Source organism: Pezoporus wallicus, unplaced genomic scaffold (assembly GCF_028554395.1).
Source record: "Pezoporus wallicus isolate ANWC-B61680 ecotype Strahan unplaced genomic scaffold, APGP_CSIRO_Pwel_v1 contig_8518, whole genome shotgun sequence".
In the NCBI taxonomy this organism is placed as follows: domain Eukaryota; kingdom Metazoa; phylum Chordata; class Aves; order Psittaciformes; family Psittacidae; genus Pezoporus; species Pezoporus wallicus.
The window spans coordinates 653,305-671,361 of NW_026642458.1; the positions used below are offsets into that span (position 1 = coordinate 653,305).

At 41.2% G+C, this 18,057-nt stretch overlaps 1 protein-coding gene across 2 annotated transcripts in view; it reads left to right on the top strand.

Moving 5' to 3' along the window:
- Positions 1 to 433: 433 nt before the first annotated feature.
- Positions 434 to 18,057, top strand: part of SLC6A2 (solute carrier family 6 member 2) — a 71,528-nt gene continuing 53,904 nt past the window's right edge. Inside the window, exons 1-2 of one of the 2 annotated variants that reach the window (XM_057430633.1) lie at positions 434 to 673; positions 2,519 to 2,810. In XM_057430633.1, the coding sequence (XP_057286616.1) occupies positions 644 to 673; positions 2,519 to 2,810 (322 nt within the window). In that variant the 5' untranslated portion in view covers positions 434 to 643. Of the gene's footprint in view, positions 674 to 2,075; positions 2,811 to 18,057 lie in introns of those variants that run through there. The other variant, XM_057430634.1, reaches the window with a different exon arrangement.

The following is an 18,057-nucleotide window of genomic DNA, read 5'->3' on the forward strand; positions in this document are numbered from 1 at the left end:
GTGAATTAAATATTTCTAAAGTAAACTTCCCAGCCAACAGTGGAATATCACAAGCACCCTGCTAACTTACCTGGCTCCATTGAGGTTTCTGTATACAATATTCCCTTCTCTGACTTCAACTCTACCCGCTGTCAGGCTCCATTAGGCATAATGAGATCCAGACAGATTCAAGATTAAGCAACTTTTTTATAAAATCCAATTGAGGACTTTCTTACCTTGAGGGTGCAGCTGATATTACATTAACCAGATTGTGCACACTTCCCATGCAAGTACTAAAGGCATATATATATATGCAGAGTGACTTAATTCTCTTGGGAAATAGGTGGGGGCTTTCTGGATTCCTCCCACCATAGACATCATGATCAAGCTCAGCTAATTGAGGCACTGTGAGGAAAAGGGTGCTCCTTAACAAGGCCTTATTTTTTCCAGAAGCAATATGGGAGTGCTGTTGTCTAGCATAGGAAGTCTGTGCAGATCATTAAGACAGTAATAGTCACGTGGAGAGAGGGGAACCAGGTTTAAAAAGCTCCTTCCTGGCTAGGCTACAGCCTCAGCTCCCAGAGAGACTGCAGTACCCGAGTGGTGGAACCAAGGAGGAGGAATACCCCTTCTGTCATCTTCCCCCTCCCATAGGTACCAGGGAATGGGACAGAGACACCCCCAGTGCTACCTGGTGAGTCTGTCTGCAAGATGGCTTTGGGGCTCTGCAGTGAGAAGCAGAGGTTCTCCTCATGCCCAGAGAAGAGCTTGTCCTTGACTTGCTGTGGGAGAATGGGTGTGATGCTCACTGCAAAGCAGGGGAATGGGGCAGATGTGGGGGCACTGCACATATTATGGGTCTGTATTTGATGCATGTGGTGGCAGTGACTGAGGGATGTTATGAGGAACAAGTAGCAGTGTATCTGCACATGGGTGTAAAAATGTGGGTTTTACAGCAAGTGTTTGCAGGGTACTATGTAATGATTGCATAGGGGAAGTACTTTCAGCATGTGTGGCATGAAGTGTCAAAAAGAAGAGAGGAAATGGTCTTATGAGGTGTATTCAGAGATGAGGGTGTGAAATCAGAGAGTAACCAATAGAGAACATATGAGCTGCATGTTCTAAGCATCCAATTGCTCTGAAACAGCACAGCCACAGCTCAAATGCGGCACCCAGATGACAGCTTTAGGATCCAAGTCACAGCTTGGGTCTTGGACCTTGAACCAAGAGCTTTTTGTGAAGGCAGAAAATCTGCAAATTGTCAAAAGCTGTCTTACTAGCATTTTTTAGTCTCTGGCCTAAAGAGAGAAAGGGGAATATGCCAGTATGTGAGCTTTAACTCTGAGTTGGGGCTCTTTTTCACATTTATGATTACAACCCTGCGTTACCAGTCCTGGGAAGTCCTAGCAGAGAGAGTAAGAGCAGTAAATGGCACCACCACCAAGCATCCTCTGCAGTCCAACCTATTCTCATTGACGACAGGCAGAAGGGAAGCTACTCCACACTGGGGAAGGGGAACCCATTTCTGCCTTATGTGCTCAAATTTTGTTCCCATAACAGAGACTGAACCTAGAATTACTGCTTACAGCTGTAACAGAACAGCCCCTGAAAGCCATTTTTGCAGCTGTATTTAGCCAACTTTTGGCACTAATCCCTGTTGTTCTGCCAGCTCATTTTTTTTGCTCATTTTACATGTAAAAGACTCAGGTCCCATTTGGAATAGCAGCAAATAGTTAACGTCCTGCAAATACTTCAACCTGACAACTGAATCCTACCAGGCCCACTCTTGCCAGGAAAGAAAAAGCTGGGCATCCATCCGTCCTGGCATACGAACATCAGCAGCGTCCAGCTCTGCCAGTCAACTTGCACCCCGCCAGGTCCTGATGTCAAAAGCCAAATTCTACTGTTTAACTAGGGCCACTCTAGCAGACAGGGAGAAGCTGCCTCTCTACGGTTTAACCAAGGCCACTCTAACAGACAGGGGGAAGCTGCCTCTGTACTGCAGCTCGGCCGGGAAAGGAGGGAAATGAGCAGTCCGGTTTAGCTCTACCTGTTGCCCGCTCCCGGCACCACCCGATTGCTCGAGCGGGGCCCCGCGGCAGAACGAGCCCGAGCTGCCCAGCTCAAGGTGGACCCGCCGCTGTCGGAGGGTCAGGGCAGAGGTCCCGCAACTCACGGTGCAGGTCGGGAGGCTGCCGCTGGTGCCCGGCGCGGTGTCCAGGTGCGCCCGCTGTTCTGGGCAGGCTGCGGGCAGTGGCGCTGCTCCCGCTCCCTGCTGCTCGCCGGCGGAGGCAGGAAGGGCGCGGGCAGCCCCGCTGCTCCCCGGGGGCTCCCCGGCTGGCGCGGGGGCAGCGGTCCCCCCTCTCCCGCCTCATTTGCATGGCTCTTATTACGGCCGTGCCTCGCTCCTGCCGCTCTGACACCGGCGGGCTGGAGCGGCGGAGTCGCCTCCAGCGGGAAGTGCACTTCCGTTATCTGCGTTCCCGCACCCCGGCTAGCCCGCTCCCCCTCCTCAGCTCGCTCTCTCTGGATGTTTAAGGCAAGGATGAACAAACAGATCCAGCCCGACCGCAAAGTGTCGGTGGTGGCCCCCTTGCCGGAGCGCGCGGGGCCGCCGCCGCCGCGGAAGGACGTGGAGCTGATCCTGGTGAAGGAGCACAACGGAGTGCAGTACACTAGCAGCAACCTCCTGCCCGCCGCCCCGCGACACGGACCCCCTGACAGGGAGACCTGGGGCAAGAAGATCGACTTCCTCCTCTCCGTCATCGGCTTCGCCGTGGACCTGGCGAACGTTTGGCGCTTTCCGTACCTCTGCTACAAAAATGGAGGGGGTAAGAGTACCGCTTGCGAGGTCTTTTTCCACCCCACACTCCCCCACCGGCCCCACAACCCCAAAGCCGCACCGCCGCTCGGTGCGGCATCCCCTTCCCTCCTTCCGGAGTTTCAGGGGCAAAGCTGAGCGCCGAGGCTCGCCGCGGGAGCGGGTCTCTGCCTTCTGCCGCTGCTCGCTCCCCTCTCCGCCGCCCGGCCGGGGCACCCCGCACCCTGCCCGCTCCCCTTCGGAGTGTAACTTCGTTGTGAACACGGGTGTTATTTGCCTTCTGCCTCCACTTCAGCCTGCTGAACGCTTTTTTCGTTCGGAAAAAAAAAAAAAAAAAAAAAAAGCATAGAGGGAAAAAAAAAAACACACAAAAAAGAAAACCAAAAAACCAACCAAGCCAGAATCACTTGAATAGAAAAGTTAGCGCCGAGCCACTGAAAGGTTTTTGAGGGACAGTTTTAACGTGAGAAGGGGTTTTGAGGGACAATTTTAACGTGAGATCAGGACTTCTGCCCCCCATTCTGAAGTTTGGGGGTTCTACCCCCCTCCAGAGAAGGTAGGAGAGTCGTTACAAACCAAACCTCACCTCCTGCACAGTTTGGCACAGCAACAACAAAATTAGACTCACTAACTACAGTTAGATGAGATTGTCTGGTACATCTTCGGCAAGTCCTAACTTCCAGCATCCCCTACCATCTCCCTGAACAAGGCTGTGTAGTGATGATACCATGCCGTGACGGAGTAACAGCCCCTGAAAGCCGGGCAGGCACTGGTGTGCTTCCAGATCCCAGGGAGGAGGAGCAGCCGCTGCCCAGCAGATGCGGGACTGTGTGTGAACGGTGAATCATGCTGCAGGTAGCTGTGAGACAAAAAGCGTGATCTGTAGGATAGTTATGTATATCTTGATAACGTGGTTGCCTGGTGATAAAAGGCTAATGGTTCACACTTGTAGCATAAAATCCTTGCTTCCTGTGAGAAGAGGAATGTAAGATGGGAAAATCCCTACCAATTAACATGGAATTACATCTGCCCTTGGAACTTTATAGGATACCAAAAAGGGCTGGTTCCAAAATACTTGGTCTGTTCTGGTACCTCCAGAATTTCTGAATTAAATCAAAAGATCTCCCTGCTTACCACCCAGACAGAAAGTAATTAGTTGTGAAAAATAACCTCCATCCTTATTTCATTATGTCCAGAAATAATTCCCGCAACTCCCAGGGCAGCAGCATAATGCATCACGAACCCAGCGGGATCCACTGTATCAGGTGCAGGTGTGGCAGCAGCATCATTCATGCCACTAAGTACACAGACATCGCTGCCAGTCTTCAGGAAAAGAGATACATTCACCTAGCTCACACTGCACAAGGTGATACCCTGATACCCAGAGTGCTTGAACTATTTTCTATCATATTTTGGGTCACATAATTTCCTAACCTGCTTTCTTGATAATTTGCTACCTGCTCAGGCATTGAAGCAACTGAGCAACTCCGCAACTCTCTTCCATTTTCTTTGGTCCCCACATACTACCTTATGTCAGTTCAGCCAGAGAAACCAGTGTCTTCATTAGTATCTTTTAACTCAAGTACCTCTAAATTGCAATGGGGAGAAAGCTAACTATTTGACAGGTACAAAAGGCACCCTTCAGTGAAAAGTTTACCCCAATTCTTCCATGTCATCAAAGAGAAATCAGACCTTTACAAGCAGAGGTAGGGAGGCCCTATGCTAACAAAGTCTCTAGAAGGACTGATAGCTGCTTACTGGTACCAGATTATAACCACTCATTTACTTTGCTCTTCAATAGAGCACAAACTGCAGTATGAAGTGTCTCAACCTAGGATGTCATTCTTGAACACATACATAGCATCACAACATCCTTTATAGGTGCTTAAAAGACTTATTTTACCATAAAATGAAAGTTGGGATAGTCCCGATGGACAAAATCCATCAATAGTGGGCTTTTCCTAAGGAGGTGTTCTCATGGAAGACATCAGCAGCTAGCCTGGATGCAGATGCATAGTCTGTGGCTAGTAGGGGTACAAACTAATTTTTACAATCTGGTGGTATAATGAAGTTTAATCCAATCTAGATATTGAGATTATTTTTCTTTTTCTGTGCTGTTCAATAAAATATGGTCATCAGCATACCACCTACTAGTATTCAGTCAGAACAGAATTTCCAGAATAAACCCTGCACTGAGAAGTGGGGAATGGAAATAGAGCCAGGGATTGGTTAACAGCTTTATTCCTTCTTTTTATAACAATTGTTTCTATGGTATCTTAACAATTTTCCATCCATTTCCTCCCGTGTTGCACACACATACCAATTTCATGTAGTAGAAACTCCTGTAAGAGATTCAGACTCTAAAAGTACTGAGTTTTAAGCCAACACAGCCCTTTCTCTCTTTCAAACCATGTTTGGGAGCTTGTTTGCTTTATGGGTAACTATATTATGGGTAACTATGGGTAACTAAGTCCTAAATCACAGACATTCTTGAGCATTTGAGTTTCTCCCCCACCTCATATAGCTACTACAGGAGAGAACCTCTCTAGCACTAGTGCAAGTTTTGCTATTTCAAAAGAATAATTCAATGTGTTTCATGTAACTGTTGGCTTATGTATCTCCATGCAGAAGATGTAAGAATAAAGGTACTGATTGACATGGAGAAAATTTAATTTCATTATCATTCCATAGTTTTGCTGGACTGCCAGGCAAGATAAAGAGACACAATCAGGTGACGTTTCCATACATGTACAGCATATTGCTCTTTAACACGAGTTTTACAAAGATGCTCATGATAGGGTTACAGTCGGCTTTTTGATATTTTTAAGAAGCTAGACAAGGCTTAAAAAAGACCCAAACAAACCAACAACAACAACAACAACCTACAAAAACTAACCACAAAACCCAGAAAAACATATTAAGCTTGACTTGGATGGCATGTATAAAGTAAAAAATGGTTTTCTCTAAATGGTTTCCTCTCCTCTTTCTCCCACAGTTGCTCTTTATTTTGACAGCATCAGCTATTACTCAGTCTCAGCAATTTACCTAGAGCTGACTTTAGACAAAGACAGTCAAACATGATTACCAACATTGAAACACGATTACCAACTTGTGTATCTTCAATGGATTGATAAAAAATTGACAGTGGAAAGGCAGCATGTTGCAATGCCATAAGTCTTAACCTACTGAAATATTTTAACACTTGTCTTCAGCATAGCAAAAAGAAATACTGTTATCCTTCCAAAATCTGCGCACACAAAAGTTTCACAAATGTTCTTAGATGTTGAACAGCAGCATCAAGGACATGGAAGGGGTAGAAAATGGTGTTCTCCTTTACATCTGAACAAAGTGACTTGGTGATGTATGGACTGTTATGTGCCTATGACTGGCTATGATCAATTTAAGATGCCAGTAGACACACTGAAGGCCTTTCCATGCTTTTAAAAATAAGTGGTTCTCAATAAAGCGTGAGAACTTAGAGGAATTCAGAAAGAAAGTATAAATACACACTATATTCCCTTATTCGAAGTTGAAGTTTTAGAAGAACGTGGATGCATATACACTATCACTTTCTTATTAGCCAAATCCTTGAATTTCTTTCTTTGATAAAGTCCAGGGAATTTTCTTGATTAAAAACTAAAACATACAGGCTTTTGGGTTTAGATCTCAAGTTCCACAAATACAAAACTCTGATAATTTACTTGAGTGAATTTTATGTACATGAGGCATACACCACCCAGTGGTAGTTACATAGACTTTTTTATGTCAGGTAACTTTGAAGACAGCACAAGTAGTGTTAACAGAAAGTCCCATTTGTATTTTAACAAGCTCCCATTAACAGAAAAGCTAAAGAGTAAGAAGCATCCAACAGCAATTAAATGCTGAATGAAGAGCCAGAAACATCTGTGTTTTGGGAGTAGCCTGCTGAGAGACCCCAATGGGACTTATGCACAAAGATAGATGGCAGAATGTAACCCTTCTGTGAGCAACTGATTTTTGGAAACATTCTTCTGCTATTAAAATAATAATAGTAATACTTTCCAATCTTTAGTAAGATTTAAAAAGCTAGAGCATTTATTTTTTCATATCAGATACCTACTTCCATAGGACTTGCTTGCCTTACAAGGGCACAGACAGATCCAGTGGCTGTATTAGAATATGAAATGGGCCACAGAAAACTTTCAGAACACTTTAGTATGAACAGACTGGATGAGAACTTGCCCTCCCTGACTTCTTGGAAGCAGGATATACCCACTAAAAGACTCTCTCCCACTCTAAACTGCTTTATAAGATTACCAATAGTCTCTATACAAATGGTAAAATTCTGTGAGCTCTCATTAAGCAGATAAGGCAACAGTGCGGCAGCAGAAATTCTGAAACATCACCATGTCAGGACAGCTGATCAATAAATACCACAACTTGCATGGATTTGACTGGTGCTCCCAGTACAAGCTAAAGGCTCTGTTTGCAGTGAATCAAGTACATTTTACGCAACCCTTCTGTAAGAATTTCAAGGAGCAGTGGATGTTACTGGAGAAATCATCAGCTATGGTCACTCCTACTGCCTGTCCTCACAAGTGCCATATCCTTATTATAACTCATTTCTGGCAAGGGTCCATTTCTCTTTCTTAAGAAAAGGCTCCCTATCTGTAAGACTCTCTGCAAGTGGTCAATATCAGTGTGCTCAACATAAGTCTTCATAATACAGCCAGCCTTTTAAGTACTCCCCAGTGCTGTAAGAGGCTATGCTGAATAAAGTGTAAGAAAAGTATTAAAATTAGACTCTCCTCAACTTTGGGAAATATTTATCCTGATATTTGGATTACATCTACAATTTTACTGATGCCAAATGGAGTAGTGCTTACAGTGGGGGAGGACAATGCTCAGTCTTAGTTAACAAAGCTATTGTAGCTTTTGTAGAAAATACTTTTAGTATTAATGATCATTTTTGCTTTGTTTTCCTTCATAGTCATTGGCAAAATTAACACTTCTCATTGAAAACTGTGGAAAAAGAATTTACCAACATCATAAAGTACTTTTTTGTGAGTCAAAGTATTCACAAGGTCAGTCATGTTCAGACTACTCATTAGGAATTGTCGGATTAGTCACTGGAGACTTATTCTATCATAAGAATCGGATTAAGCTTTTCATGAACTAACTAATAGCTGCAGATAAACTTTTTAATAGTTCTCTAGCTATCATAATATGCACTTCTAATCTCTGAAGCATAATTTTTTAAGTGGTTTTAGACTACAGTATTTCTAGAAAATATCATTGGCTTCAAAGAACAGTTTGCCAGCAGTCAGTACATCTCAGAAGTATTTTGCCATTTATCCTAATGCTTCCTTTCCTATTCATATTTCCATAAATTGTAATGCAGGACTGAGGCACTCATATCATAGGTACCAAGACAGCATAGAACTGAATCTGAATACCCCCAAACAAGGCCAGCACAAAGTCAAGAGCCAAGAGCTGTCACACACTGAGAACGACACCTGTGAAAGCATCACCTCCCACAAAGCTATGAACCTGGCTAAAAGCAAGCTATGATGCTGACCACCAGCAGCTTGCATTCCTGCTAGACTCTATCCCCTAAGTTTTGCCAAGTGTCTGCCACCAAATTAAATTACTATTTTGGGAAAGAATATCATTTGGCATTTTACACTTCAAAGATGGATGACCTTTGCCTTGTAATATCAAGGTTTATATTCCAAAATAGCATTGATGATGATAATATTAAGTCAACTTTGAAGTAATCTCATTGCAAAGCCTACGCCAAGAGTTTGACTCATCAATCAATCAAAGCTTAGATGCAACTCTAGAGATTTCGATTTCTTAATAAGAAGTTTTTAGTTCCCATTAGCACATCAAGCCAATAACCTCAAACAGGTTAAACTACCATGCTGATCTCCACACTGTGACTGTGAGCTTTGGCCTTCTGAGCTTCATGTGACACTGGGGACAATTTTCAGTTTTTGTGGTGTGACAGTACCCCTTTCCTCAGATCTGAACTCAGTGGCCAGCTCACAGTTGCTCTCTTCCCTTTCTCATGTGACTTACTCCTTTCTCTTTCCTTTCCTTGATCAGCCAGTAATCATCTGGTGTACACAAAGCACAGATTTACCCAGAATTACCAGCACTGTCACTCACATGCTGGTTGCCAGCTGCTTCTTGTGAAATTCTGTGTTCTCCTTTGCATGCTTTGCTGGCTCTGCAAAACACATCTTCAGAACTGTAATGTCTGCAGGGTTATAAGCTACTATGTCGTACACCTACTACCTATGAAACATTTTGAATAGCTGATAAGGAAGAACTGAGTCTTTCTCACTCACATCTTTCATCAGTTCTAAAGTTCTTGTTTCCAGCTCTGGGGTAAGATACCATGAAAGAATGTCTAAGTGGTACATACATGGACTCAGCTAAATACCTGCCTGAGGGGAGAAATTATTTGTCCCCGAACAATTCTAGCAACCCTTAGATTGACAATTGTGCAAAGGTTCTAGAGATACACAAGCATAGAAAGGTTCTAGAAAAGATTCATAATATGTAGCTTAACACTACAATCCTGTGTCTAATGTGGGGAAAGCATTAAGCACTGATCTAAGGAGTGCTCCAGTCACCAAACCGATTTTCTACCTTTGTCCCTCCAAGTTGCCAATAAAAATGCTGGTGTGAATCAAATGAGCTGTTCTGACAAAATCAGAGATACCTCTTCCTAAGCATGCTGAAAGAATACGATTACCACTTAGAAGCACTTTATTCTAATGTAAGAGGCAGAAAAGGCATCAAGTAGTAAACTTAGTTCCATTGTCTGGAAATTTAAAATCTCTGCTTAAGGTCTCCCCGCTCTTCATTCCTGTGTACCATTCTCAATTTCACCAAGAAACTGAGGAACCGAAATATCTAATAGGATATATTCCCTCCTGGGCAAGTAAATTCTGAAGTCACATTAGAAAGTCTCTTACATTCATATTAATACCTATTATAATGGGTACATGAGATCCTTGTAGTTTGGCTGGGGGTCTCAGGTTCATTCGAGCTGAAAGATCAGGGTCTTCAGCTTCACCTGTCTCTAGTTTGTTTTCTCACCAATATCTTTTTGAACTCTTTATTAAATTTTCTGAGAGCAATGGAAACCAGAAATGCCATATTTGGAGTGTAGCAGCTAACAGCCGTTCTTCACTGAAGAAACCAAAATATTTCTAAGGAGACTGAGACATGATCAACACGGCTTTGGGGCAGAGTTTCCATTTCACCTTTTGGTAAAATATCACAAATCCATCTCTCAGTTCAGTGAATATGTGAATACAACTTCAGCAGTCTAAAGATGTTATTTCAAGACAGATATTTTCCACCCCATACTTACACCAACAGGAAACAGAATGCTAAGACAACTACCTACATGTAAGATCAGAGAGAACATACAGCTTTAGTGAGCATTTAGATATGCTGTGAGGGAAATGATGATTAAATCAGTCTGCAAATTACTGAACCTCTTGCTGTGAGTTCAAATGGAAACACCATTTAAAGAATTTTGAGCAGTTCTGAGGAGCAGCATCAAATAGCTCATGCTTTCGTTTTTGTTTAATGGGAAGCACATCAGCAACTCCCAACTTCTAAAGCCTTTGTACCAGGTTAACCAATTGATTAAATGCTAAGAACTCTAGTATGGCTCTCTAATATCAGTTTGCACTGTGAACTCATAGCATTTACATACATTTTAATTATGAGATGATGTCCCTAACTGCTGTCAGCACTATTACAAAATAACAAACCATAACCAAAGAAGTTCTATATTTAGATATATATTTATATTAAAATATTGTAATTCAGAAGGCAAGAAACAAATTTAAATTAGTGTCTCTGTAACATAGTTCTAGGTCTTTCAGTACTACCTTTCTCTTAGTGCTTTATATAGAATATAAGAAAACATGACAATGGATTTGGGGGAATCTTGCAAGTGACTTTTGGCTTCTTGACTTGAAATGGAAAAATAAGAAATAACAACAACAGTAATAATAGATACTGTTGTTGTTGTTCTTATTATTACAAGTTGAACTAAGTTGTACTCAAGACAACTCCAACGCCTCAATCCAGTTTCAGAGAAGAGAGTGTAAAGATTCCAGGAATATCACACTGATTATAAACCTCCAGTTTCCTTTCCTTGGGGCATTTGGAGACAAAGGATTCATGTTAGTAACCTACTACCCATGTCTTTACAACCTGTAATTCCCTCCTCCAACTACAGCTCCTTAATCTTCACCTTTCCTTCTCCCTGCCTCTGAGTTAAGTAGGCAACTTCCATGGCAAAATTTCATCCTGATTGTGTAGATCTTAAGCACTGACACCAAGTCAGAATAGTTTCAAATGAAAGGCTTTACTGATGCTCCAAACTTCAGTTCTTGAATATGAGTATCTGTTCTTCAGGAAACATGCACAAAAATGCCTGGCCCCCAGTAATGCTGAATAATCTCTGTTATCATGGAAATTCTGTGGAGATAACTGTAGTATAATTCAGTGTCTTAACTTATATGAATTTGTATTCTGTATATATTCAACATACTTAATTTTAGCTGTATTTTGAAACCTATAATCCATAAAGAAGGGGAAAGGGAAACAGTTAAGCTCCTTGCCTTGTGACATACTACTCTTCATGAAGACCATAGGAAAGAACCTCTAAACTACTTACGAAAGATATCCTTTGTTTTATTTTCACTCTTCTTTCTCCTTTCCTCTATTCTCTATTTAAGCAACTTTTGCAATCTCTCTTCAGAAGCATGACAAAGGTGACAGCACAGTACCTCACTTTGAGAAGAAGGGTCTTACAATTCAGAAACAGAAACTATCCACAGGGAGGTCTGGCTACAGAAGATACAGACTCCTTTGCACTTGTGCTCATCCAAAGCACACTATCAACTTTCCAGTGCATGGAATTCCATGGCAACATATTACTAAACAAAACTGGGGCAGGACTGGGCAGGCAGTTGTCTTTTGTCAGTTCATAAATGTTTTTACGAATAGCATTCTCATTGCTGGTATGCAGTAAGGCAAGCTGCCCTTATTATACAGTAAGCCTTTTTATAGAAGATTGTAATTTTTCCAGCTCCTACTCTTTAAGGCTTTATAAGCATAACTACTCACTTCCAAAAGTACAAGTGACTGCAGAAGCTGTGCTCTTAATGTAGGTATTAGCTGGTTGCTGTTGTTTGGCTATTACTGTTGTTCAAGAATATACATTAATTGAAGTGTCCAAAATAGGATCCAATGCTCCCAGACTGGTGGTGTTAGAGTACACAAATACAAAGCCTTTCCTGTAGTGTTTTGCTATAGCAGTCCTGTTAGGTTGAGAAACAGCTTTAATGGCATTGATGTACAAGAAGGATTGTAAACAGGTAATTGCAGAGTATTCATCTTCACTGAAGGCTGCAGGACTGTGGGAAACTGCTGATTTTCTTGCCCATCAGCAGCATGCAAGAATACACCCCAACTGCGTCACTGACCTTACAAGCAAGCTGTTACTATGGGCCTTGCGCATGTACCGAAAGAAAAGCAGCTGAGTATTGTGCATCCTAATTTTGGCTAGGTATTTATAATTTATTTGCACCTTCTGAACTATGTGCACTTAGTAGAACTCTCCACTAATTCAAGCTTCCATTTCTTTTCCTCTTTTTTACTCCTCTGTAATCAAACATGTCGTGCAATGTCGATCCTGAAGTATGCCAGAAGTGACAACACATTAATTGCCCTTAAAATCCGTATCTCGAGACCGAGTATGATACTGATTCCAGTCGAATTCCTGTGGGCTGGACTTCTGACACAACACTCTACCGAGAATAGCAGAAAACTTTTTTCAGACCACAAGGTGGCGCAGTAGATCCTTATAGGTCTCAGTAGATCTCAACCTGGTAATTAACCTAACAGCAACCGACTGCATTTATGAAGAAAAAGAATTACTGGAGCTGCGCAGTAATAGGTTGTTCCCAAGCAGACCCTTGTTGGGTTTCCATTTCATTTATCAGGACATTATAGGAGTGGCAGCTTTTTGTGAAGTGTCAACTTCACCTCAAGGAGCACACTTGTTGGCGTTGTCACAATGACAGCAAAGAGACAATCCACCAATAACAGGATGTTACTTCTGAACATCCAGTTAACCAGTTTTAAAATTAGTGTAATATTATGATCAAGATACAGTGTCTCCCCTCAAAGAATGATACAGGAGAAAATAATTTTTCAAATACTAAGGTTAGGAGGTTGTTCTCTGCAGTCCCCTCAAAAGATCCACCTTTGGAAAACAAGCAAGCTCCACGCATGCTTTCTCTACCGCTCTACAATAAAGAGCCAGAGTACTTTTTTTTTCCTTCTTCAATGTTAACATGACCCGCCTTGCAGCATGTCTTGGCACCTTGCCTTCTTGGCAGAAGCATGATTATTTCACAACATCAGTAACAGAAAGCAAAGAACATTTAAGTATATCAGACACACAATATGTGATATTAGGTCAAGGCCAAGTGTTATCAAAACATCAGTCTGACCCCTTAGAAGCTAATCAGAAGTATCTTTGCTACATGACTCTCAGTCAGCATGCAGGACTGTATCTGCCTCCTGATGTCAAATAAGACTGATGCTGGAAGACAGCTCAAAATCTCATGCCCCCAGCTGAGAGGTGATTTTAACTACACACAGGCGTCTTAGAAATCAGATTTATCATAAAAGTAAGGAATAGCTTGTGCTGTACAGTGCTTTTGTTTCCTCTCCAAAAAGAAATACAGATGTGTCAATAGATCACAAGGCAGGTGCTGGTGAGACCAGAGACACCCCAGGATTTTGTTTTGTGGAAAAGTTTGATCATTTACTCCTTTTGTGCAGTTTGTGTCTCATTTATGTATAGTTCTATAGCCTTAGTTGAAATCAATAAATTCATAAACCACAAGGGAGAAATCCTGGCCCAGCTGAAGTCAATGGGTGTTTTTTTCCATTGACGTCATCAGAGTCAGGATTTAAACCCAAATAACAGACGTCTCTCTCTTAAGGACTCGTAAGTAGACAGAATTTCCAGACTAAGAATTATGTGAGAACAAAAATAAAGTAATAAAAAACTATTCAGACCAAACTGATATAGAAGACTTCCACTGACTAACAACTTATCTTCACTCAGAGCAACAGCTCAACATTTTACTTAAGAAGCAAACTATCAGGATGTACTGTGTAATAATGATGGTCATTATTGCACAAAATGAATTTACTCTGTGCGAGTTAGACTACTACCTCGGCATTCTCCTCTGTATGGCTCCAGATACAACAATTTTTAGAAAGTACTATTTTAAGAAGTGTTTTTTACTCACAGTTTTATAAAGACAAATTATTAGGGAAAAATCTCATTCACTCTCTCAATGCTAAAAAGAAAAGCTGGAAAAATACAGAGCAAGTACAAGACTGAAAGCCAGCAGGTAAAAAAGGGGATGAACTAGAAGATGTTCCATTTTAAAATATTTTAAATTCATTTGGGGCCTAACACATAGTTTCTGAACTTTTGAAATTGGCGGTTGTAGGAATATAACTGGCATTGGTCATTGTCTCTCCCTTGACTCTTCCCTAAAAGAGTAACAGAGAACATTTACCAGGCTTTTCCTAAATTGCAGGTTAAACCTATAGTGACATATACAGAGGCTTATGACAAAATCACTGTCTATAACCCTAAATTAAGAGATTTGGAGATCTTCAAGATCAGCTACATTTTTCTTTCTCAATAGTGTTTTACAGTCATGAGGTAGCATGTGTTTAAAAGCTGTTCAGAAACTGAAAACACAAAGCTCAGCCACACTGATTTATCATAAGGTCTGAGTAATCAGTGAACAAAACTGCCCCTCAATCTGTCCTAGCAAAAGTTTGCACTGTGATGAAACAAGAAGGATTTTGCTTCAAACTGTTAACAGGACTCCACTTCATCTTGGCAGTGAGCTGATGGGCCCTGAGGTCATTTTCACATTCTGCTATTGTATTTTAAGCTAGGAGGTCCTGTGCAGAATGGCAATGATAAAGTATGTACTGGACAGCTTGGACTGAGGGGAAAATTTACTTCATTGCTTGAAGACTATTAGGAAAATAGTCCTTCAAATAAGAGCAAACAGTAGACTTAGGTTTCAACCTTTAGTAAATGATTTTGTCTGATCAATTTCCACCAAAGAGGGAAAGTAGTTGGACAGAGAATGAAGGTAGGGTGTTGCTAACCAGTACAGTGAGATTGATGCAGCACTGTTGTGGTTTTACACTTACCTAGATGAGACTCAATTTACCCATCAGTGTAAGGGAATGTAAAGAGAAGTAGTTTTTATAGTCCTGCAACAGGAACGCTGCTGAAAAGTTCTGCTTTGTGCCCACAATGCCCAAATTCTCCAGAACCCACCTGATGGCTCTGCATCGCGTACAGAATGTTGCCAGTACTACTCTAGGCCAAACACATATTTTTCCCAAATAGAAAGCTTTCCTGTGAAGAATACTGTGACAGTTCTTGTGAAATACTTGTGTTTCTGCTAACAGAAATATACAAAATAAAGAAGCCATAGCCATTTGGAAGATACCCTCACCCAGAGCCTCCAAAATTTTAGCAAAATCCAGTGGTGACTCTAATCTTTGATAAGAGTATGTTGTACTTTGATAAGAGTACATTTGACAACAGTTGCATTGTTCTACACAATTATGCAGTAATAGCCATCACTGTAATAGTAAATTTTCCAAAATCTTTATAAACATGCATTGCATGTAGTTTACAGTACAGTTATTCTGCTTCCTTTAGTGTTATCAGAAAGAACATTCATCCCAAAGGCTTCATTTATAATGACAGAGTAAAAGTTATATTTACTACAACTCTTATAGATAGGAATACATAGCAGTTTAGTACTTCTGTGGTAGAGTACAGCCTTTTACTGATAGGGGGAATTTAGGAGATTCTGTTGTGAAAGTTTGTAATGATTAAAATGCTACAGAAAGTATTACACTACTACAAATAAAGCTCTAATAAACCCTGGAAGGAAAAGGAATGTTTTACTTTGGTCATTGAGTCCAAAAATTGGAGTTACAACTTAAAATTGGATTAATCACTAAACAGTAAGTTAAGCTTTAAGTGTACCTGAGAATGTTTATACTTGATTCTTCTCTAGCAGAATTTCAAGGCATTTACCTCCTATTGGTTTATACATTAATCCTCTTGAAAGCTGCCTGGCATTTGTCTAGGGCTGATTTAAGATGTCTTAAGCACTTTGTTTTACTCTGGCACAGTTATGAATCTCCTGCTGCCTAAAATGGGTACTGAGTCTTCTTCAGAGGGTGCTTAACTTTGGGCTGTTTTTTATTTTGACAACCTGCAAAAGAAAAGCAGTCTTTAAGAGAAACACCCTGCATCTGAAGTTGTGTTGTGAAGCAGCAATTGCACTATTACATGCACAGAAAAAATCACATTTAATACACCGTGTATCACTATGCGCATTAGTTACTAACTGCTGTGGCTCTAATTAGCTCTGCCAGGGCACTTGTATCACCTTGTATTAAGCACCCACTGGAGGTTTCATAACCAGGAGATGTATACTTCTCCATGTATACCCAGTATACACAGGACAGTGAGCAACTCCCGCAAGGGCAATCCTGAGAATGTTAAAAGGAGAAGACCAAAGCGAGGAGTAATGCTGCCTAAATGAGGGGCTGAAATCCAGAGGATTCATCCCAGGCTCTTTTCTAGGAAGGTGCAGGATCACCTCAGGAATATAAACTTGGCATTCTTGAAACATCAAAAGTGCAGCTCAGAGAGTGAGTACTGTAACTTAATGTGGATATAAAAAATGCCCACATTAACTGTTCAACCTGCCAATATACGAACCTGCTACACCAAGGAATACCATAAGGTGGGGATTTTAGACAGAAAAGTAGGAATCATTATTAAGAATCACAGCATGGTTGAGGTTGGATTTAACCACTGGGGGTCATCTACTCCAGCCTCCCAGCTCAAGCAGGGTCACCTAAAGCACGTTACTTAGGGCTGTATCCAGTCAGCTCCTGAGTGCCTCCAGGGAAGGAGACTCCACAGTCTCTCTGGGCAACCTATTCCAATGCTTAGTCAAAATTACAAGAATTACAGTCCAAACACTGTAATTCATTAGTTTAGTTCACTCAAGTCTCTTCAGATTATAAAAATGAAGAATGGAACACTTGATTGCAGCACTTCAGAATCTTTACAGGAGGGAAATAGAAAGTATTGCAGGGTATGTTAATTTATCAGGGAAAGAACTGCCACAATCAGATGGCAGATATATTCAAATTAGAAATAATGACGGTTTTTAAATTATATTTTTATAACATCAAAGTTATTAATCTATGAAATAAACTATCAAAAAAGCAAAGGATCTGCCTGGTATATTTAAATCAGAATTGTATGTTTTTCTGTCTGAAAATGTTTTATGTTAAACAAGAAGTTAGATCAAAGTATCTAACCATTCTGGCATCAAAATCACATGGATTCATTAATTTTGAAAACACTCAGTTTATAGTTGACTGAGACAAAACACATAAATATAAAAGTTCTCTGAGAAGGGAGGTAAAACTATGACTAACAGCGTGTATCTAAATCAAAGTAAAACTGGAGTTTCCAAAATCTCCTTGGCACCAAGCTAGGACTTCCCCACATTTAAGAGACAGTTAAAGCTGATGAAGTAGTATTTCTTTCACATATATGACTATATTCCACACATTACAGATTGTAGGTTTTCACAAACCACATTTCAAGCGGAACTTACCGCATGAAGTTATGTTACTACAGATTTTCTACAGCTGGGATCTATCAAAACCTGCTTGTTTTGAGCCACAAGCTCACAGCAAATAGCTTCTGATGTCTTAATTCAAAATGGTTTTAGCCATGGATGTTCCGCCACCAATAAATCAGGTTACATTCTGACAGACACTTGAATTTATACATCTGAAGTACTACTTACACCTTACATAGATACATAATTGCAGGTGAATATACCCTTGTGTCAACCCCAGTAATGGCAAGGTTGAAAGAAACCAACCAAATATAACACTCCTAGTAATGAAATGCTAGAATAGTATTTCTTCTTCTTTATTAGCATCTCCTAAGCTTCCATTCATGTCTGTGGTGAAGCAGCAATGTTCACCAGCTAGGCATCTGCACACTGACCCAGCAGTCCAGTACTACAGACTTCCCCCTGACTAGCACCTTCTGAAGACCTTGTGAACTACAAAGTCTGCTG